The sequence below is a fragment of the Colletotrichum aenigma genome, assembly GCF_013390185.1.
Source record: "Colletotrichum aenigma strain Cg56 chromosome Unknown KSG_Cg56_contig05, whole genome shotgun sequence".
NCBI classification, from domain to species: domain Eukaryota; kingdom Fungi; phylum Ascomycota; class Sordariomycetes; order Glomerellales; family Glomerellaceae; genus Colletotrichum; species Colletotrichum aenigma.
The window spans coordinates 322,405-342,410 of record NW_023500911.1 but is presented as its reverse complement, the minus strand read 5'-3'; the positions used below and the strand labels follow the sequence as shown (position 1 = coordinate 342,410).

Genomic DNA, 20,006 nt, shown 5'->3' with positions numbered 1-20,006 from the left:
TATTGTACAGTTTTATATACAACCCTAGGGAGGCGCGTCTATGTTCTACGCAGGAGGAGGAGCGCCAGACCGCCGGCGACTGTGGCACCCGCGGCAGCACCCTCGAGAGCGAGAATGGAAGCATCACGCATGCGCAAGTCGATACGGCGCTCCGAGTACAAATCCTCCAGCCGCGTCCTCCAAAACGTAGTGTCGGAAAGTGTCCTCCATAGCGCGGGGTCGGACAAGTACTCTTTCCACGTCCTGGAGTCGGTCGTCTCCCTTTCCAGGCCCTCAAGAGCGCTAGCGACCTCTCTATCGAGTTCATCCTGCACCGCGGGGTCCTCGACCTTGGCGGCGAGGACTTCCTCGGGAGCAAAAGCGGGCTCGTCGACAGGCGCAGCGGCAGGCTCGTCCCGCTGTTGCGCCAAGGACGCTCTTAAACTCGCCAGCTCGGCCGTCACGCCCTCCAGCACGGTCTTCTCCTGCTCGACGACGCCGCGGACGAGACGTTTCCTCTTCCACGGCTCGGCGACGAACTGCAGCACGAGGAAGAGGAGAACGTTGACGCCCATGAGGCCCCAGGTGCCCCAGGTGGAGGCGCGGCGGATGCGGTCGGACCAGATCTGCTCCTCGTGGTAGCGCTTGAGGATGCCCGCGTTGAGCTGCTGGCCGAGGGCCTGCTCGGCGTGTTCGGCGTCGGTGAGGGCCTCGGAGGCGGCGACGACCTCCTGCTCGAGCTCGTGGTCGGTGCGGTAGAGCTGGGTGAAGCGCTCGAGGTCGGAGGGCGACCAGGTCTCCTTGCGGGCGAGGAGGGTGGTGACCTCGCGCTGGGTGGTGGCGCGCTTGGCGTTGGTGGTCTTGTAGGTGTGGCGGGCGGTGCGGACTTGGTCCTGGGCGGCGGCGAGGCGGGCCTCGAGGAGGGTGTTTTGGTGCTTGATGGCCTCGATGGGGGCGTAGCCGGTGAGGGCGTTGAGGGTGGTGGAGGCGGTTAGGAGGCGGGTTTGGGCGGTGTCCATGAGGTGGGAGAGTTTCTCGAGGAAGGCGGGCGGGAGGGCGGTGTAGATTTTGGAGGCCACGTCGGGGAGGGGGTTGTTGGCTGCATTTTTGTCAGAGGAGGAGGAGGTTGTGGTTGAAGATGTCTTTGGGGTTGTTGCGTCGTCGGGAGGTGAAGCCGATGTGGAAGCTGTGGTGGGGGTAGAGCTCGGGTCTGCGCTCGGGGACGACGGGGAGCTTGGGTCGCTCGTTGGGGAAGCTTGCTTTATTTCTTCCTTGGTCGCGGAGGAGCTCGGCGGGGGAGGAGGAGGGAATGGCGGGATGGAGGAGTAGAGGCGTCGTGCCGGGAGGGTTGCGGCGGCGGGCCATCTTGCGAGGGCTGCGGTGGTGTGCAGGCCGATGCGGGCGTGGAGGAGCCGCGACGCCGGCCGGGCGATGGGGTGCATCTTTGCTCTCTCTCTCTCTCTCCCGGTCGTTATCGACTTGCAACCTTGTCGGAGGGACCCAATTGGCGGTGGTTTCGACGCCGGGTGGTGATTGTGGGAAGGGCCGAGCACGGGGGAGGGTCGGGAAACCGGGCGACGGGACGACGGAGACAAAGTTTGGACGGTAGTGGTGGTGGTCGAGGTGGACGAGGTGGTGGTGGTGGTGCGGCGGCGGCGGGTTTCTGCCGGAGGACAGCTCAATTGGTGGGCCAGAGGGAAAGGTGTCTCACCGCCTGTCGGATTTGGGGGGAGGAAGTTGCTCGGGCCGGTGCCGGGGCTAGCGGTTGGGGCCTGGAGAGAAGGGCGAAGAATGCCCGAGACGGAGGGGCAGCGGCGGTACGTACACTGCGTAGAGAAGAAATTTACGGCACGTGTGGTGGGGGTCTGCTGCCACTGGGGGGTTGTCTTACGGCGGCTTTCAGGGGATAAGATCTTGGTGAGACCGCACTCCAGGGTCCTCCTCGTGGACTCGATACGGGGACGGAGGGGGGCCGATGTCGTCACTGGCGGGATGCTCTTTTTTTTTTTTTTTTTTCCTCGTCCGCCTTGACGGCGCCGGAGGCTGAGTCTTTTTTTTGGACCCGACTTGGTTGGATGGATTGGCTCAACAGTATCTGGACAGGATTAACATGGGCCTGCACGGGTAGCAAACACACATGGAATAAGATGCATGGATTTGTTGGCGGCAAAGGCTGCAGATAGAACAGAAAATTGATACCTAACAATTCCTTTTCCCATCCCAGGTTCGAAAACCGCATGTCCGGGCGGCTCCTTGGTATTACCTCGTCCCGTATATAAAGCCATTGATACATCTTTCCGTCTCTTGGACAACTTCTCTGACCCACTCTCTCGCTACTTTCAACCTCGACTACCTACCTTAGGCTGTCCATCCTGCGTGCCCCTCCCCCTCCTTTGATCTCACCCAGATCTCGAATCTCAATCTCACAACTCACTAATTTACGCTCTTTCTCACAACTCTCACACCTAAACTCACCAAGCCCCCCAAAACACAGCCAAGATGGGTTCCCAAGTCACCGACACGCCGGCCCTGGCCACGAACCCCAAGTTCATCTTCTTCACCGACTTCGACGGCACAATCACCCTCGAGGACTCCAACGACTACATGACGGACAACGTCGGCTTCGGCTACGAGAAGCGCCGCGACGGCAACCTCGCCGTGCTCGAGGGCCACAAGCACTTCCGCGACGCCTTCCGCGAGATGATGGAGAGCATCCCCCTGCCCTTCGACCAGTGCATCGACCTGCTCAAGAAGAACGTCAAGCTCGACCCCGTCTTCAAGGAGTTCTACTTCTGGGCAAAGGAGCAGAACATCCCCGTCGTCATCATCTCCGGCGGCATGCGCCCCATCATCCGCGCCCTGCTCATCCAGTGGCTCGGCGAGGAGGAGGTCGACGCCAACATCCAGATCGTGAGCAACCAGGTCGCGCCCCGCGAGGGCAAGAGCATCAATGAGCCGCACGGCTGGCAGATTGTCTACCACGACGACAGTATCCACGGCCACGACAAGTCGATTGAGCTGCGCAAGTACTCGTCTCTCCCCGACCGCCCCGTCATGTTCTACGCCGGCGACGGAGTCTCTGATCTGTCCGCCGCCCGTGAGACGGATCTGCTCTTTGCCAAGCGCGGCAAGGGTGAGTTTATTCCTTTTTGTCAACTGGACTCGGGACGAATTAAGCTAACCGAGATGCAGACCTCGTCTCATGGTGCGAGAAGGAGAATGTCTCCTTCGTCACCTTCAACGACTTTTCCGACATTCTGGACACCGTCAAGCAGATCGTCGACGGCAAGGTCAGCGTCAAGGACGCTGCGCGCGGCCGTATTCACCACTAGAAAGATTTCTCTAGATGCCAGGTACCAACCATGTGGGATAGACATACAGCGGATATATGAGCTTGGGACGTTTCTTACGATAGAGATAGACATGAACGGCGCTGCCGTGGACGGCGTTAACAATGACATTTTGGTATTCGGATTCCCGCCACCGCCACGCATGATCTCGTGGTCCATGGTTCTATGAATTTTCGTCCGTCTTCTCATCAAAAATGCAGATCTCCAACCAAACTCCGACCGATGTTCGAGCATCAGACCCAGTTTTACCACTTAGACATCCCAAAAAGGGCATTCCGCCACGGCGGCTCATTTGTCCCGACTTTTGGGACGCAGAATACTCATCAACATATCCAAGCATCTCACATCTTCGCACTACTGACCTACTCACTCCGCTTGCGGGCGTGCGGGATCCCGTACCAAGACGCCATCATCACGGCAAACAGACCGATGGCGATGGGGTGCAACACCCACGTCCCGGCAGCCTGCGCCAGAATACCCGTCGTGAACGGCGCCACCGCACCGCCAGAGCTGCCAAAAGCACTAATCACACCCATCCCGCTGACACGCTCCTGCCTCGTCATGCCTCTCATGAAGACTGCCGCCGCGCAGGGATAGATGGGTCCCAGCAACAGTCCGACGATGGCCACCGACACCGCGGGGCCGACGACGTTAGGGACCCACCAGACCAGCACCTGGAACACCGCCGCGCCGACGATGGCGAGGACCACGAAGAGCTTCTCGCCAACGCGGTGGGCGGGGTGGGACAACAGAAAGCGGCCGAGGGTGATGCCGGCCCAGAAGCCGGCCGTGACGTAGCCAACGGCGTCCGGGTCGCCGTTGCGCACGGCGATGAGGAAGGAGATGACCCAGCCCGAGATGGACACCTCGGCGCCCTGGTAGGCGAAGATGAAGAGGGCGCCAAGGAGAACGATGCGCATCTTGAGGGCGGAGAACATGGCGAGCAGCTGGGTCGCCGAGGTGGTGTCTGCCTCCGACCTCGTCTGTTGCTGGGAGAGCGGCAGGTCCTTTTCGTAGTGCCAGAAGGACCAGGTTGCAAAGACGCCGTTGAAGGCGGCGAGGCCCAGAGTGATGAAGTAGTACGTGCTCCAGCTCGCGTGGGCGCGCGTGACGAGCGCGGTGGCCATCAGCGGCCCGATGGTGCCGCCCAGGCCGTAGGCGCCGTGGAGGAAGCCCAGGGCGGTGGTGGCGTTGCGGAGGGAGCCGCAGAAGACGTTGTTGATGGCGAGGTTGAGGGACATGCCGAAGCCGATCATGAAGAAAGAGACGACTACCACCGGAAACGGGGCCAGGACGAGGATGGGCACGTAAGCGAGGGTGATTAGGGACTGGGCGACGGCGAGGAGGCGGGCGCGGCCGAGCTTTGCGCGGAGGGACTCGAGGAAGACGGCGCCGAAGATGAAGCCGAAGGCGTTGCCTATGAAGATGAGAGACACGATGGCGTAGCCGATATCGTAGTGCCTGTTTTTGTTAGGAGCTGTCGTGATGAACGGGAAGGGTAGGAAAAGGGTTTGTACTTCTCCATGTAAGGAATCAGAGCACCCGGAGCGCTGTCGTTGAGACCGTTGCCAAGGTTGATGAGGCAGGCGGCTGCTAGACGGAAGCGGTTCATGTAGGGATCTGTGATGCTTGGGAGGGACTCGATGGCGACGGGAGTCGACGGGCGTGACATTTCTAGGTCGCTGCCCGAGGTCGTCGGTGTGCGGCATGGTGATTGGGCTCGGGAGGGCGCCGTGCTGCCCTTCGGGCTCTTTTTGCCTGCGTTTGCATTCTTGGTGTCGATACGTTGGAGCTCAATCGAGGCGTCCTCGCGATGAGGAGATCCCGGGTATGTTCGAGGAACAGCTTTGGCGGGCGCAGCGGGGAGGAGGGGAGGGTCGTTGTCTCGGTCGCGGGACTCGACCTCGACGAGAGTCTTGAACATGGCGGCCTCCATTGTGGAATGGATAGACTAGACTTCTAGTCTATACAAATTCATGAAGGTTATCTACTGAAAAAATGAGAAAGCCATGATAAAGGGAAATTGGTTGGGGCTAGTTATCTTATATGAGAGAAGAGTAGGTGGGATGTCAGCTGTGCTCAAGAATTAAGCACCCCTCCATCCCACACAGATCAGGCGAGAATGGGGAAAAGATAGAGTCACAGAAATGTCACGATGGTGGTGTCGTCCGTGGATCTGATCCCTGACGTTTCTGGCTCGTCTGGCATGCGTCGTGTACCGAGAGGTAAGCGTTCGCACTATCTTGAGCCTATGGGCGGCAGGCGCATGCAGGGTTCACTGGGTGCATATGGAGACCTCCTTCCCCACCGGGCGCAAGAGGACTCAAGAAATAATTGAGAAGCATGTGGCCGTAGGGAGTGGCTGGCTAGGTCTAGCCTTTACATCGTGAGTTATGATGGGATAGGGTTCTCGTCTAGTGGTTGCGTGATGCGGGGGACGAACGGGCGGATTGCTGGAGCCAGAGGCGAGACGGTGTGAAAGCAATGGAAGACATGCAGGCGTTGTCCGGGCAAGTTCCGGTTGGCAATCGACACGTCTGAGAGGCACCAGAGCTGTTTGCTTGACGCTGTGTCACGGGCGGCGTTGATAAGACTTGACTGGACAAAGGTGAGCACTACCTTGGTTGGGACTTGGAAATGGAGGGGAGTGAAGCCGGGGGGAGCTCTGGAGACCACCGGGGGCGGAAACTGAATTGCGAGAAAGCGGGTCCGAGATGAGCTTTGGAAGCTTTAGGCGGAGTATGTCCGCCTTTACAGGTCCGGATCGTGATGTAAGGCGCCGGTGATCTCTAGATCGATGTAAAGGGTGGTGGCCCAGCTGGTCGGATTTCCTCATGGGGAACCTTTTCAACTGTGATGTTTTTGTAAGGAATTGTCTAGCTTCGAGGAGGAAGCTCCGGTGACTTGACGTAGCCCAGCAATGTCCCTGCTGTCCATCAGCGCTAGCGGAACTCGGGCCTGCCCCGCGCCAAACCCCCAATTGACCAATTTACCCCACCACGCCACCAAAAAAAAAAAAAAGTTGTCGAGTCTGATTTCCTTCGAGAATAATCCCCCACCTACGGATACAGCCTCGCCATTCTTTCCCTGGTAGCCTCGCCAACCCCTAAACACAATGGCACGCACGAAACGAATTGCCCAAGCGGCGGCTGAGGAGACCTTGAATCCTCCCGACACCCTCGAGAAGAACCAGGCCATCGTGCGCGTCATCAAGGCTGAGGGCAACAACCTATACAACTGCGAGCTGCCCAACAAGAAGGACCTCGTTCTCGAACTGGCCCAGCGTTTCCGCAACACCATCTGGATCAAGCGCGGCGGGTATGTGCTGGCGGAGCGGTACGATGAGGCAGACGGCCGCGTGATGGGCGAGATCATCAACGTCGTCCGCGATGAGAAGGCCTGGCGCAAGCAGCCCTACTGGTATGTTAACCCGTTCTTCCGCCATACTCCGTGGCCATTGCTAACAAGACCAGGCCGAAAGAGTTTGCCAAGACCAGGTACGAGGACGAAGAAGACGAGAGCGATTCCAACGTCGGCAAGATGCCGCCATCCGACTCCGAAGACGAGTATTGATTTGCAAACGACCTAACGACTCATGATATCCCACACACTTCACTGCTCCTTTTCCTCCACCTTCTCCTCCGGCTTGCCCTCGCCCGCCGCCGCGAACCACGCCGCGACAGCGGTGACTGCCATAACGCCGACAACGACCTGCGAGCTCGCGTTCGTGCTGGGGTACACATTCCACGCCCACTCTTGCGCCGCCCACAGCGCGTACACCAGGACGACGGGAAGGCCGCTGCGCCAGAGGAGGTACGGCGTCGACCAGGCTAGATAGGCGTAGAACTGGTAATGCAGAGACCTGGCGAAGAGCAGACCCAACACGTTGGCCGAGAGGATCGTCGTGAGAACGTAGCGCGGCGTCACCCGGCTGGCCACCTGTCTCTCCTCCAACCCTGCAAACGGCGACTTGCCCTGCAGCATGGGGCCCACGAGCGACGACAGCGGGCGCTGGGCGGGGTTGAGCCAGCGGGTGGTGATGAAGAGGACCAGCCCCGCGACATGTAGACCTAGAAGCACAATCGAGAACGGCTTGCTCAGGAACGTCTCCTCCCCCACGAAGCGCCAGTTGACCGTCCACTTGAAGAAGAACTGCCGCGACAGCTCGAAGGCGCGGCCGAGGTAGCCCTTTGCATTGTTGGCCACAAACGGGACGGCGATGACGATCTGTAGCTGTGCCATGATCCATGCCGCGCGCAGACTGCCTCCGAACCCGCGGCCGAGGAAGAGTATAACGCCCACGGCGGGCAGGACGAGGAGGAGCGACATTTTGATGCCGAGGCCCCAGCTGTAGAGGATCGCGCCGGGCGTCCAGAGGCGTTTCTGGAAGAAGTAGATGGCAAGCCAGAGGAAGAGTGTCGCGAAGCAGTCGTTGAAGCAGCGGAGGACGAAGACGCTATGGAGGCGCTTAGAGAGGATAAGGAGGGGGAAGATGTAGGGCGGGACCTGTGAAAAAGACGTTAGCTTTGTATGGCGATTGGACGAGGGTGCAATTGTACCTTCGCTTTCCAGTAGCAAGCCATGATAACCGCAAGAGTAGCCAAGTAAAGAATGGCAAACAGCTGCTGCGCCAAGAAGATGTCCTTTCCCTCGTCGGTGAGGTAGTAGAGTCCCGTGTACGTGTAGACGTGGGCGGCAGGGTAGACGAGAGGGCCAGTGCCGCCCTTGATCTTGGTGTAGTCGCGCTCGCCGGAGACGAACTGGGCCACCTGCTCCATGTACGCCACCCAGTCGATTTCCGTGTCTGAAAACTCCAAGTCAGCTACCAGAAGCCCCTTCGCTGGTGGAGGGCAAATGTGGCTAACATGGGACTTTCCAGATGATCAGCCCGCAGAGGACCGCGTCGAGCGCGAGGAGCAGTGGTGGGATGGCCTTAGAGAGCGCATGGCGGCCGTTTGCAATGTCGAGTACCAGGCGCGTCACTTGGACATGGATTGGTGGCGTGGTGTCGGCCATGGTGCAGCCTCGGGAGCTGTGGAAGTGTTGGTGGTGAGGCTTGGTGATGGACAGGGGAGCTTCTGAAAGCTGTCGCGAACTGCAGGTACGACACACTGTGCGGACATCCTGGGTTGCAGAATTCGTACTGTCAAAGCCTACGGGCAGTAAAAGGAGAGAATCTCGGCTAGCTGCCTCAAAGACGCAGCTTAATTATTTTTCTATCATAGAATATCATGCCCAATATATCCAGAAAATAAATGAAAGGAGGAGAAAAAGTAAACACCACATGTCTACAACTTCGCCGGCCGGTCCCATGAGAAGAGCTTCGGCTCATTCACCAGCTTCTCGCCCTTCTCCGTCCTGATCTGGTTCACCAACTCAACAACACCCTCCGCAGTGCCGTACGATCCCTGGTATCCCCATCCAGCGTGGCCGTAGTCGTGGACAATCGGCGTGCCGTCCTCAAAGGTCTTGGTGTCAATCTCGACCCTCACGCCGCCCTCGCGGTACGGCCTCAGTCCGACGCCGTGACGAATGATGCTCAGCGCCTCGATGCCCTTGCCGCCCGTCAGGGCAGGGCACAGGTCGACAGCCCGCTTCATGATCCTCACCGCAATGTTGGGATCCGGGTTCGCGTCCCAATTATCCTTGTCGTAGGTGCCGCCCAGGATCGTGCCGCCGCCGTTGGCGCGAGTCATCATGTAGCACACCTCCGTCGGGCCGTCGTCGGTGCCGGAGATGGTGGCCATGGGCTCGATCTCGTTGCGCACGACGACGACCTGCCCGCGCGCGGGGCGCACCGTCTTGTCCTCGACGCCGCCCAGCTTGCACGCCAGCAGGCCCGAGGCGTTGACGATGATGTCGGCGGGGTTGCCCGTGTGGTGCAGGCTCTTGAGCTCGTGAATGTGCGCGATGACGCCGCGCTTGAAGACGACGCCGTTCTTGCGGCACTCGCCGATCAGCCAGGGCAGGTAGAGCGCCGTGTTGATGCAGACGGAGGTGAAGATGCAGCCCGAGTGGGCGTTTTCCGGGAGCTCGTCCTGGCGCAGCTCGCGGAAGTCGGGCATCATGTCGCGGTACCAGGGGTCTACGGAGTAGAGAGCATCGTAGGGGTTGCCGCCGGCCTCAATATCCTTCTTGCGGCGGTATACAACCGACTCTGGACTGTGTTAGTACGAACGTGACATGCTGTAAATGATCAAGTAACTCACTCACTTTGAAAGTGAATGCCGGCCTCGGGCACCTCAGCGGCCAGGCGCTTGATCTCGGGCCATGTCCTCCTCTCCCATCTGTTGTCGGAGGCGGGTGCCATCCTGGAAGTTGGCGGTGGTCAGTGTCATATGTCTGATAACGTGATATCGAAGACTCACGGCAGGACGTTGGCTCCAGCCCATGGAGATGTGTATTCAATGTCATAGTCGCCAGGCATGTGCTTCGCGATGACAGTAACAGAGTTGGCTTTGCTCTTGGACAAGAGCAGGGCGGCAGTGAGGCCGGACACGCCAGCGCTGAAGACGGTCAGTGTGTAAACGAGCTTGAAACTGGAGGAAACTCACCCAAGAACAACGATGTGGTTCGTCATCTTGTGCTTTTCCTATGTGAAGATAGCAATTGTTTCCCTAGAAGTTGCGATATGAAATAATATCCCAAGTGTGACTCAAATGACTTATATCCTCGAATAGACTGTATGCGGTGAAGTCAAGAAAGTTATTTCTGATTAGTAGATGCTCCCGATAGGACTTCGACACACTTGGCTTTAAACACTTTTGATTGGGTTTGGCCGGTTCAGGCTCGGGTTTCCTCAGCCCTTTTAATACACCGCAAAACGATTGATACGGGCGGACGCTAGCTACGCCTTTGCGTGATTTGCTGCATGCACCATCGTGCCATGTTTATCGAAATCGGTTGCGCAGGGTGTCTGGAGGCTGGGGCGTCCTTTCCCGCGGGCAAGCAGCCCCGCGGTACCGGGGCGAAAACCGGCGCGGGGCCCAGCGCCAAAACGGCCATTGGAATTGACTCACCCCCGGCCCAGCAGCGGAACTGAGCCCGCCCGATCCCGATAAAGGCCGTTGTTGTCTCTCTTTCGGCCTGGCCTGGCGCCATTGTCAACGCCTTGCGGTGACATGGTCCGGAGTCGTGGAATTGAGCCAATCCCTGTCAATCAAAGGCGTGGGCAATCTGCGGTCAGATGAGGTCATTGGCTCAGGTAAGCCAAGTGTACATAAGTCGAGGGCTACCAGCGCTTCTGCTCGTCGGTTGGTTGCCTTTAGATGAACAACTCCAATTCATCTCAGAATTCAAGATATGTACTAGTGCTTGGTGAATAGTCGCTAAGTCGAGCTGTGAGCTGAGGGATCGTCAGTACGTCAGGATTCACCTGCTGAAGCTTGGTAGCTCGCGTTGGAATCCGTAGGTTATAAACCGGTTAGCCAACTTCTGTTACACTCTCTGCTATCAACTGCCCGTTGAGCTCGCAAACCAAAGCATCTGTATCATGGTTGAACGCCCATCAGCCTGCGCCAAGCTGTACACATAGTCGGAACTCTCAACATGACTAGATGTGTGCAACTAATCATCACAGCTCGGAAAATGAGACATTAGGTAACGGGCATGTTTATTGTGGTGTGGTATCTATTGCCATGACGCGCTCAACGTGGAGCCCCACAGTCTTGGCTACTTTTAATGCCTTCCTCCATCCAAAAACCGAATCGCATGTTTGTATATTTACTCGGCCTTCTCCTCCGTCGCAGCAACCGGGGGGAATTCAGCAGCGAACTTCTTGACGGCGGCAGTGAGGGCGTTGGGGTTGGCGCCAACCACCTCCTCGACCTTCTCGCCGTTCTTGAAGATAAGGAAGGTGGGCATGGCGCGGATGCCAAGGTCCTGGCTCAGGTCGGGAACCTCGTCGACGTCAATCTTGACGAAGTGAAGTCCAGTGTGCGCCTCGGTGTTGGACAGGCTGTAAGACAAAGACGTGTCAGCGGGTGCATCGAACGGTACGCAGCCTTGTAGGCGCATGGAGGAGAAAGAAGGAACCAACTTACTTGGCGAGGATAGGAGCGATGGCCTTGCAGGGACCGCACCAGGTGGCGAAGGCGTCAAGAATGATGAGGGGGGTCTTAGGGTCTGCCAGCTTGGCGTTGAACTCCTCCTTGCTGTAAGGGAATTCTGTTAGCAATCATCGTTGACAGCGGCCCGCCAGCTACCGCGGGGATATCTAGTGCTGGGCCGAACGCCAAAGGGGGCGACAAGAAATCTTACCTCTTGACGTTGTGGACAACCATGTTGGGCGAAGATACGTGGAAGTTTCGGTAGGTGAAAGGTAATGAGGTTTTCGCGATGCGTTGAACTGGACGGAAGAGTCTGAAAGACATGTGGAATGGAAGGAGGGGCACGCGGCGGTGACGCGGGAGGAAATCGGCCTAAATAGTGAGGAGGGGGAGGGGGAAAGAGCAATGCTGCTTAAAGGCTTACAGGTGTGGTTGGGCAGGCAAAGGGCGTCTGAGAACCACCAGCAGCGGGCAAGAATTCGCTCGGGAAGGCTCAATGTGGATGTCGTTAATAATGTGCTAAGTAGCTGCCCACAGCGCAGAGTCAGTAAAGTGACATGGGCGCTGCCAGTAAATTCCCGTGTTGATTTGTCAGGACCTCAGGGTATCGATGACGCGAGAGGGACGCCATGGGAGTGGCGCACAAGGCAAGGATACTTGCTTTCTGCGAGTAATTCATATGGCATCAGATGTACCTCCGTCTGTGCGTCTGTGCATTCCGATACCACAGCTGAGGTTTCCGGGGGGCTGTCACGGTACCCACTCTTTCCCTCAACGGCTCTCGGTCGGCGATCATTCGCGGAGCTCGGTCTTGATCTGATTTCACATCTTCAAATGCCGACTCACCTCACTCTCACTATCGCCTTGTTAATAAGTCAGCCTATCTCGGAGCTTCCACTCAGCTGGCTTTTGTGTCACTCAGAACAGAATTCGTCAGCATTTTCAGGGAATTATTCCAAATTCACAATCCCATGTCTGCATCATCTACACGGACAATCTGTAGGGCTGGAAAATCCTACGTGCGCCAATATCGAGGTCCAATGAAAACATTCCCGTCGAACCAACACACAGTGCCTTTCTAATAATAACATGCCAAACCGAACCGACACACAATGCCGCACGCCATGCTCATTCCGCTGCCGGACTTCGCACCACCATCTTAGCCGACGTCAACTTGGCCACCATATCTTGATACCCGAGCCTGGCGGCGATGCCAGGCGGAGATGCCGCGGCGTCGTGAGAACCTAGCACCTTCTCGACTTCGACCCAGTAGGCCGAGAACTCTTCCCCAACAAATCCAACATTAGAGCCCAAGCCGCTGGCGCTTCTTTTGTGAAGCATAATGTCTAGAGCATTGATATTTCCCGAAACCACAACAGCGCGGAAGAGCTGGTCGCACAAGGTCAGCGGACCTTTCTCAGTGTCCTTCTCGAAGAGATATTCGATGATTCTGACCCGACCCCAAAGACAGGCCAGCGCAAGATATTCATATGTCCCAGCCATATCACTGCTTTCCTGTAATGTCTTGCGATTCTCGATGAGAAAGATAGCAAGCTTCTCATCCATAGCGATCGCACAACAAACTGCTTGGTGGAACCTGTGTGCTGGGAGTCGTGCATTCCGACTCGCCATCAGCTTCAGGAATCCCTCGTTTGCCTGTTGACTTTGGCCAATCATTGGCTGTCTGGCAAAGCCATTCCAAAGTCTTCGGCCATTGGTTGACGACAGAGTCTTGTGGATGGTTTTCATCGAAAATCCTCTGGCTCCATCATCAAGATACGTGTCGAAGAAAATCAGCAGAGCGGCATTCACAAGCTCGCAGGGATACTCCAGCACTGACAGTAATGTGCGGACCCCCTCGACTTCGCCGAAGGATGCTCTCGAGAACAACGCCTTGCCTTCGACGTCCCGAGCTCCGTCCTCAACCAGTGCTCGTATGTTGTATTCGTCGCACCCAAGCGTCGCTGCCTCCACTAAACCCGCCGAAATGTCTGTGTCCTTGGGCTCCTGTACACCAGCATTCAAGAGGAGCCTCCTCGTCGAGGCATGGCCGTTCTCACTTGCCAGTTTCAGCGCATCGGGAAGGTCCAGAAGCTTTTCATGCTCGGCCACACTATCCGCTGCGCTTAGGAGAAGTTGCAGCTGTTCAACCTTTCCCGAGCCTGCTGCTGACCTGACGGCATCCCCCCAACCAGCGGCACCTTTGGATAAAAGAAATTCAAACTTTTCCTTTGTGTCATATACGGCTTGCAAAAGCACCAGCCTATTCTCCACGACATGTCTTTTGGGGCTCGGATACTCTTGCTGAAGATCGACGCCCTTATCCACCAACAGTCTGGAGATGTCAGCGCTGGCAGTACCCTGTAGCGCGATACCCAACTGCAAGCGCGAGGGCTCAAAGTTGGCTAATATCCATTTGACAACCGAAGCCTTATGCGTCATCGATGCTGCGACCAAACAGTCAAAACCTTCCGACGTGCGTGATGTTATCGTGGAAGACTGGGAGTCTATCAAACCCCTCATCACAGCAGGGTATCCCCACCCAGCTGCTAAATGTAATGGAAATTGGCTTGCGTTTGAATAGTCGCTGGCGCCAATCCGAAAGATATCCAGGAACCACCAAGGATGGTCCCACATGAAATACCACCAGGCATGAAACCTAGCATCCCCCACGTTGCACAGTGTTGCGATACATTGACGCAGAGTGACATCGGTCTCAAACGCATTGCCTTGAAGTTGGGCGTGGCGTGCCCAGTTCTTTGCGGCGTATATGAAAAATCGCGCTGTAGTCGGTGTAAGAGACTCCTCAAAAGACTTATTCGACTTTTCTATCGAGCCCGATTTCTCGAAGGATGGCTCTCTCACTGGCCAACCCTTCAAAAGAAGGACACCAATAGCGATTTGAGACATCGCTGAGTGACAATCTGAAATATCGAGACAAACTTTCCAGCCCGTCAAATCTGCTGACTTGATGCGTAACAAGAAGTCTCGGGCGGTTTGGTGTACGAGGTACACTGTCGAGTTCATGATTCTCACGAAAAAGCCTCCAAGCTTCTTCACGGTATACTCTACATCTGGCTCGAGGTCGTCCAGAAGGTCTTGGACGGTCTCATGGGTGGAGCCGATGTTCATTGCCAGATTGATCTCCTCAAGAGTGAGAGGGCGAGTGGCGGCGAGGATGATCTGCAACATCTTAGTCGTGGCAACTCGGTCCTCAACGCCCTGCAACGCAGTTTCGTACAGCTGATCCAGACTGGCAGGAGTGACTTCAAGGGTGCTCTTGACCACGCTCAGTTTTCGCGATGGGAGCTTGGATATGGTTTCTAAAACCAAAGATGCCCAGAGGAATGTCCGATCGGCCCCCTGAGCAAGGCTTGTCTCTAGTATGGTGCAGGCTTCAGGCGTTATCGTGCCTTCCACTTTCAACTTGCTGACCTTTGCTTTGACCATTGTCTCAATGTCTTTTGAGAGCGAAGACGTCTCGTTCTCGCCACGAAGACGAACGCAGCTGAGATAGCGGAAGCGACTCTCAATACTGGGCCACGGACGACTTGTCACGATGATCTTCAGACGCCCGAGTAACTTCCGGCTGCCGATCATCCGGGGGAAAGTGCTTACAAGAAGGTCGATGAGACGATTTCTTGAATGCTCGCTGCATTCATCTAGGGCGTCGATGATGACGATGATCTGCTTGTTTGGCAACGAATCGGATGCATCGCACAGACTGTCCCACAAGGCCTCGATGTTCTGTGTGAAGTTTTTGGCGTCATTTGACGAGTAGTGCCTCATCACACATTCGATAGCCTTGGCATGCACCTTGAACACATTGTGCAAGATGGCACATAGGGCTTGGTGTGCATGGTGTCGCCCCTCTTCGCCGGCCTTGAAGAAAAAGTAGCAGACCGTGGCTTCAGAGGCTTGTCGGGAAAGTACATCGACGAGGAATCTAGACAGAACCGTTTTGCCGCAACCGGGATTGGCTGTAACCCATAGTAAAGCCGAAGAGGCATCTCTTAGCCAGCTTGTGAAAGCTTTGTGGTTGAGGAACCAGTGGCAAGTTCCTTGAACGGGCGTTTCGATGCTTAATCTCTGGCTCTCGTAAGCACCCCCTGCACCGGACAGGAGCTTGAGGCAATCTGTAAATACATTAGCTGATGTATATCATGTTTTCACACAGATCGTACCTCTCTCGCTGTCTTTCAGCTTGTGAACTGTCGTGTACTCATTGGTCTGGATTGCTACCATCTCCTTTGAACACCGTGCGATGTCTCGAGCGGTAGTGGTATCTCGCAGATACGTCTCGGTTCTCATCGCCACATTTCCAATCATCTTGTAATTTCCAAGATCGACCTCCCCAATCCCTGGAGCGCTGAACCGAAAAAGACGATTGTCCTCCGCTAACTGCTTATGTGTGCGGTGAAATCTGATCCACGATCCCTCCGTAGCTGTCGCAAGCTTGGTCATGGATCTGACAAGCTTGACAACATGGCCACCAAGCGGTGTGCTCGGCTTTGTCCCTGTCCCGATGCTAATGAGAAAGACTTCACGTCCAGGCCAAAGGTCGGCGGCTTCGTGGTGGACCTCGAAGATGGGGTTATTGCTTTTAAAAGCCCCGTCGACGTACCCCTCCTCGTTGCCACGCCGGTATTCTTTGAAGTAAGTGCTCGCGGCAGAGGTTGCGCGGAGAGCCTCCCACATCTCGAACTTTGCAGAGTGCATGTCTGGCTGCTGCTTGTTGACGTAAGACCGCAATAGGAGAAGTTCCTCGTCGTCTGCGCGAACCGTCGCAACGAACCTGGAAAATTTGGTCAGACAAAGTCTCATCTGAAGATGAGCTAGAGGAGACGTGCACTTTACATGGAGATCCTTGTAAGGGATCCTGAAGCATACTGTTGCGAGAACCCGTCCGTTCTTTGATGATTTGTTTGACCAGCTCTTCCATCTTGGCTGAATCGTACCGCTCGTTGGCGGAGATAAGGTCGATGCTGCGGCTGAAAACGTTGCATTTCCAACGTTTGGGCTTGAATATCGTCTTCGAGAGCTTCATGTAAACTTCATAGCACTCGTCGACTGACATTCTGAGGCAACCGAGCATGAGAGCAATTATGCTGAGGCGGAGATCAGAATGAGGGGACACGTCCGGGTTGACTTTCTGCCACTTACCCCCCAGTGCTTGTACCTCCGATGAGATCGAAGACTTGCCATGGTTGAAGGTGGTCTTCTGGCTTCCTGTCAATGTTTACCTGGCGCATCACCTCTTTGAGGACGAGGATAGAGGATACACCTCTGATGCCGCCTCCATCTGGTATGGTCAGTCATGTTGCCAGCGAAGTCAGTTGCGAACGTCTTACCGAGAGAAAGGAGGCGAATTGGCCGATTTTTATCCATGCAATTTGAATCTTCAAAGTTGTGGTACTTGGCCGTGGAATTCGAGTGCTAGCTACAGTGGCCTGGAGTTGTGTGACGATTAGGAGGGAAGAAAGATCAAGAGCACACCATCGAGGGAACGGGCCGCGCGGGCGGCGCCGTTCAAAAATAGCACCAACAATGTTGGAGTCCTCCAAGGCGCTTCATCAGAACGTATGGCTGTGCCGTGGGGTGATTGAAGCAATGCAACTGTAAGCAGGGGTGGTTAAGCGCCAGAGTTGATCGGCGCTTAATGTTGGTGCCGTTCCGCGCACTTTAGCGACATTTTGGCGGAGCCCAAGCTGATAACTCATGGAACCCCCTTGCTTGATCGGGAGAGTAGATTCTCCCCTTGTCGCTGATATTCATATACAGGGTCTCCGGGGAGGGCCGCCGGGACGGTTTGTGTGTCCCAAGTTCTCGGCCCCACACATCGGAGCCGACTCCGATGCTCAACAGAGTGTGCCGCTGCCGCATCGCCTTCTGCCCGACATCCGAGGCATTTAGCTTGGCCAAAGGCAAGTCAATTGTCGAGCGCTAGGTGAAGTTCAACAGGCAGTATCTTGAAAGAAGGAGCAGTTTGGTGAGTTATGTTTCAAACTATCAACATTCAAAAGCGAATGCGCCGTATTCCTTGTATCGCGGCGTGGAAAATTGGCCTTAATCGTGCGAGGATGGTGAGCACACCTCTCCCAACCCAAGTGTAAAAAGCTGCGGACTCAAAACCGATCTGTGTTAGGACTTTGGCGAAGAACCAATGGTGACCCTGGCCAGCCCCTCATGTTCGATTGGGGGCTGTGCCAAACCCCCGGTTATCTGTAGGCAGCGTCAGCTGGGCTGAATCGATGAAGTACCGTACCCGTCCCCATGCCGCATCTTCGTGCAACATACGCCAAGGCTAAATACCTCATGTGCCGCACCGGATTATCTGAGCCACTTCTCTGGAATTTCTTCCAAAATTCAGGTTTTCCTCGCTAACGTTACCATGGCATCACATCAACGGACCGACGTGGCGAATTTCCCTTACTCTCCACTCAACGAAAGCCGCAACGAGATTCGCGTTCTCAACTTACAGACACTTGAACTACCACCACTCGCCAAGTTACGGGACGAGCCTCCGGAATGGCATGGTCTTGTTCACTGTACGCTGCAGCACGTCTCTCTCGACGCTCATCTATCAGACTACCGCCTGTTTGAATCAAACTCTTCAATAAGACCACTGTCCAGGCGCAATAGCGATGAGGGCTGGCGTCGATTTTCGAACGAGCGATATCGCTCATTGAGCCCCACGAGGGCAAGCTCGCCGGCTGAACGAGACCGGTCGCATCAGAGGTACCATCGCTTCGCATGGGGCGACTACGGAGCACTCAGTTATGCTTGGGGTAATCAGACTGTCAAAGTGCCCATCATCATGGATGGTCGAGTCATTCTCGTGGGCCAGAATCTTGAGGCGGCGCTGAGGGCCTTGTCTTCGGATCCGGATTATGTTGGTGGCTTGAAGATTTGGGTCGATGCCATTTGCATCAATCAGAAAGACTTGGCTGAGCGCAATCGTCAAGTCAAGCGAATGCGCATGATTTACGGCAAGGCTCTGATCGTATCGATCTGGCTCGGCAAGGTTCCAGACGACGCCATCCACGATATTGCACTGCTGCATGAGTGCATCGTCAAGTGCAAAGACGATCAAACAGCTTCTGAGGTACTTGAGAAAGTGCTCGCCAATCCGATAAAGAAGGAGACCATTAGGAATTCCATTGACATTGTCGTTAGCGCACAATATTGGACCCGAGTGTGGGTTATCCAAGAAAAGTGCCTTGGGCCGTTTAATCCCTCAATTCTCTTTGGGACGTTCCGCATGGGATTAATCCCGTTGAAGAACTTCCTGCAGCGCGCAACCAACATGCGTGGTGCCGTAAGGGCTCGAGAGAAGGTGTGGCGGGTGCTTAAGCTCGTTGAGTTGGTCGAAGCCAATCAAGAGCGCGTCCGTCGTGGTCGTGCGCAGACTTCAGAAGAGAAGAGAAAGGACCAAGACGATCTGGGGCTACTCCTAATGGTTGGACGTCTCGCTGGCTCACTTGACCTGCGAGACCGGCTTTACGGCTTGATGGGGATGATACCCGAGTATGTGACGAAACACGTCGAGCCAGATTATACAAAAGATGTATCCGAGGTGTTCTGTGACTTTGCTAGAGCACTTGTTTCCGGCTTCAAGTCTTTCGACATCATCCTTACTGGTACAACAGACTCTGATCTGGAACTTCCGTCTTGGGTACCTGACCTGACTTCTGCGTGGGATCCCTATCTCTGGGGCACTGACTGCGATGCTAGCTGGGGTCAAGAAGCAGAATTCAGATTGGAGAATGACGGGAGGGTACTAGTGGCGAAAGGATTCCAAGTTGACGTGGTGGACGGAACGGCACCTCATTTAGGATGGGCAAGTGGAGGACTTTCAGTCTTGGAAGATGCTGTCCAGCCAGCTTGCACGAAATTGCCACAAAACGCGAAAGAGGCGATCATCAAAACCCTACATCGAGCAGCGATCTACGATTGCCATACGGGAACAACGGTCCTTGACATTCCATGGCTCGACAGCTTGGATAGCAACGATCCGAATATCATCGTAATGAAGGAGCGCGGCTGGGGCCCAGTCCTGAACCACGCCAACTTGAACGACTTGAATCAGTTCCGAAAGCAGGTTGCCGCCCATTGGAGACCATGGGGTTGCGATTTCAAGCGTTTCTTTCCCCGTGTTGAGGATGTGGGGATGTGCAAGAATCCTAAGGCGTTCGTAGAATCCTTGGATAAGCATGTGGGCATCGTATATCCTGTATTTACTACCGAGAGAGGACTCTTCGGGACGGCTACACTGAAAGCACTCAGGAAAGGGGACTCGATCTTCGTGATCAAAGGCTGCTCCGCACCTATCATTATGCGGCAACAAGGCAATGGTTGGCGGGTGATTGGTCAGTGTTTCGTGGAAGGTCTCATGCGTGGCGAAGCAAGAGGGTGGTTGGACAACGGGGAGAAACAATTGGTCGAGATTCAAATCATATAGATGAAGAGACCGCCTAATTTTCCTTCTTTCCTCCCATTAAGACGATAGCAGCGACAGTGGCGGCGACGACGCCGAGAAGTAACAACGACGACAACGGTAAGGTAGAGTCTAGCCACAGGAAAAGTAGTCGCTTACGACAAGAAAAAATAGGCGGTTACTAGATGAAAT

At 55.7% G+C, this 20,006-nt stretch overlaps 9 protein-coding genes across 9 annotated transcripts; 3 read left to right on the top strand and 6 right to left on the bottom strand.

Moving 5' to 3' along the window:
* Positions 1–38: 38 nt before the first annotated feature.
* On the bottom strand, positions 39–1,421 carry CGCA056_v007747 (Sensitive to high expression protein 9-like protein; the record flags this gene model as incomplete). Its single annotated transcript, XM_037322995.1, has 1 exon — positions 39–1,421. One exon carries the CDS (start codon positions 1,419–1,421, stop codon positions 39–41), a length of 1,383 nt encoding a protein of 460 aa, XP_037178508.1.
* Positions 1,422–2,478: 1,057 nt separating this feature from the next.
* ptf1-1 (Pdp3-interacting factor 1) lies at positions 2,479–3,311 on the top strand (the record flags this gene model as incomplete). The annotated part of the gene is made up of 2 exons (XM_037322994.1): positions 2,479–3,112; positions 3,172–3,311. 2 exons carry the CDS (start codon positions 2,479–2,481, stop codon positions 3,309–3,311), a joined length of 774 nt encoding a protein of 257 aa, XP_037178509.1.
* Positions 3,312–3,691: 380 nt separating this feature from the next.
* On the bottom strand, positions 3,692–5,265 carry CGCA056_v007745 (Bypass of stop codon protein 6; the record flags this gene model as incomplete). The annotated part of the gene is made up of 2 exons (XM_037322993.1): positions 3,692–4,790; positions 4,847–5,265. 2 exons carry the CDS (start codon positions 5,263–5,265, stop codon positions 3,692–3,694), a joined length of 1,518 nt encoding a protein of 505 aa, XP_037178506.1.
* A 1,179-nt stretch (positions 5,266–6,444) lies between these two features.
* Positions 6,445–6,902, top strand: CGCA056_v007744 (S1-like domain-containing protein; the record flags this gene model as incomplete). The annotated part of the gene is made up of 2 exons (XM_037322992.1): positions 6,445–6,749; positions 6,803–6,902. The coding sequence occupies 2 exons, from the start codon at positions 6,445–6,447 to the stop codon at positions 6,900–6,902; spliced, it is 405 nt and encodes a 134-aa protein (XP_037178507.1).
* Positions 6,903–6,941: 39 nt separating this feature from the next.
* Positions 6,942–8,345, bottom strand: alg-3 (Dol-P-Man:Man(5)GlcNAc(2)-PP-Dol alpha-1,3-mannosyltransferase; the record flags this gene model as incomplete). Its single annotated transcript, XM_037322991.1, has 3 exons — positions 6,942–7,835; positions 7,889–8,133; positions 8,195–8,345. The coding sequence occupies 3 exons, from the start codon at positions 8,343–8,345 to the stop codon at positions 6,942–6,944; spliced, it is 1,290 nt and encodes a 429-aa protein (XP_037178511.1).
* Positions 8,346–8,617: 272 nt separating this feature from the next.
* On the bottom strand, positions 8,618–9,909 carry OXDA-2 (D-amino-acid oxidase; the record flags this gene model as incomplete). The annotated part of the gene is made up of 4 exons (XM_037322990.1): positions 8,618–9,486; positions 9,543–9,640; positions 9,698–9,835; positions 9,884–9,909. The coding sequence occupies 4 exons, from the start codon at positions 9,907–9,909 to the stop codon at positions 8,618–8,620; spliced, it is 1,131 nt and encodes a 376-aa protein (XP_037178512.1).
* A 1,142-nt stretch (positions 9,910–11,051) lies between these two features.
* Positions 11,052–11,611, bottom strand: TRX1 (Thioredoxin; the record flags this gene model as incomplete). The annotated part of the gene is made up of 3 exons (XM_037322989.1): positions 11,052–11,286; positions 11,372–11,482; positions 11,589–11,611. The coding sequence occupies 3 exons, from the start codon at positions 11,609–11,611 to the stop codon at positions 11,052–11,054; spliced, it is 369 nt and encodes a 122-aa protein (XP_037178510.1).
* Positions 11,612–12,505: 894 nt separating this feature from the next.
* CGCA056_v007740 (Vegetative incompatibility protein HET-E-1) lies at positions 12,506–16,765 on the bottom strand (the record flags this gene model as incomplete). Its single annotated transcript, XM_037322988.1, has 5 exons — positions 12,506–15,513; positions 15,562–16,172; positions 16,336–16,485; positions 16,541–16,679; positions 16,729–16,765. The coding sequence occupies 5 exons, from the start codon at positions 16,763–16,765 to the stop codon at positions 12,506–12,508; spliced, it is 3,945 nt and encodes a 1,314-aa protein (XP_037178137.1).
* Positions 16,766–18,194: 1,429 nt separating this feature from the next.
* CGCA056_v007739 (Heterokaryon incompatibility protein 6, OR allele) lies at positions 18,195–19,838 on the top strand (the record flags this gene model as incomplete). The annotated part of the gene is made up of 1 exon (XM_037322987.1): positions 18,195–19,838. The coding sequence occupies one exon, from the start codon at positions 18,195–18,197 to the stop codon at positions 19,836–19,838; it is 1,644 nt and encodes a 547-aa protein (XP_037177627.1).
* Between the last annotated feature and the right edge of the window lie 168 nt (positions 19,839–20,006).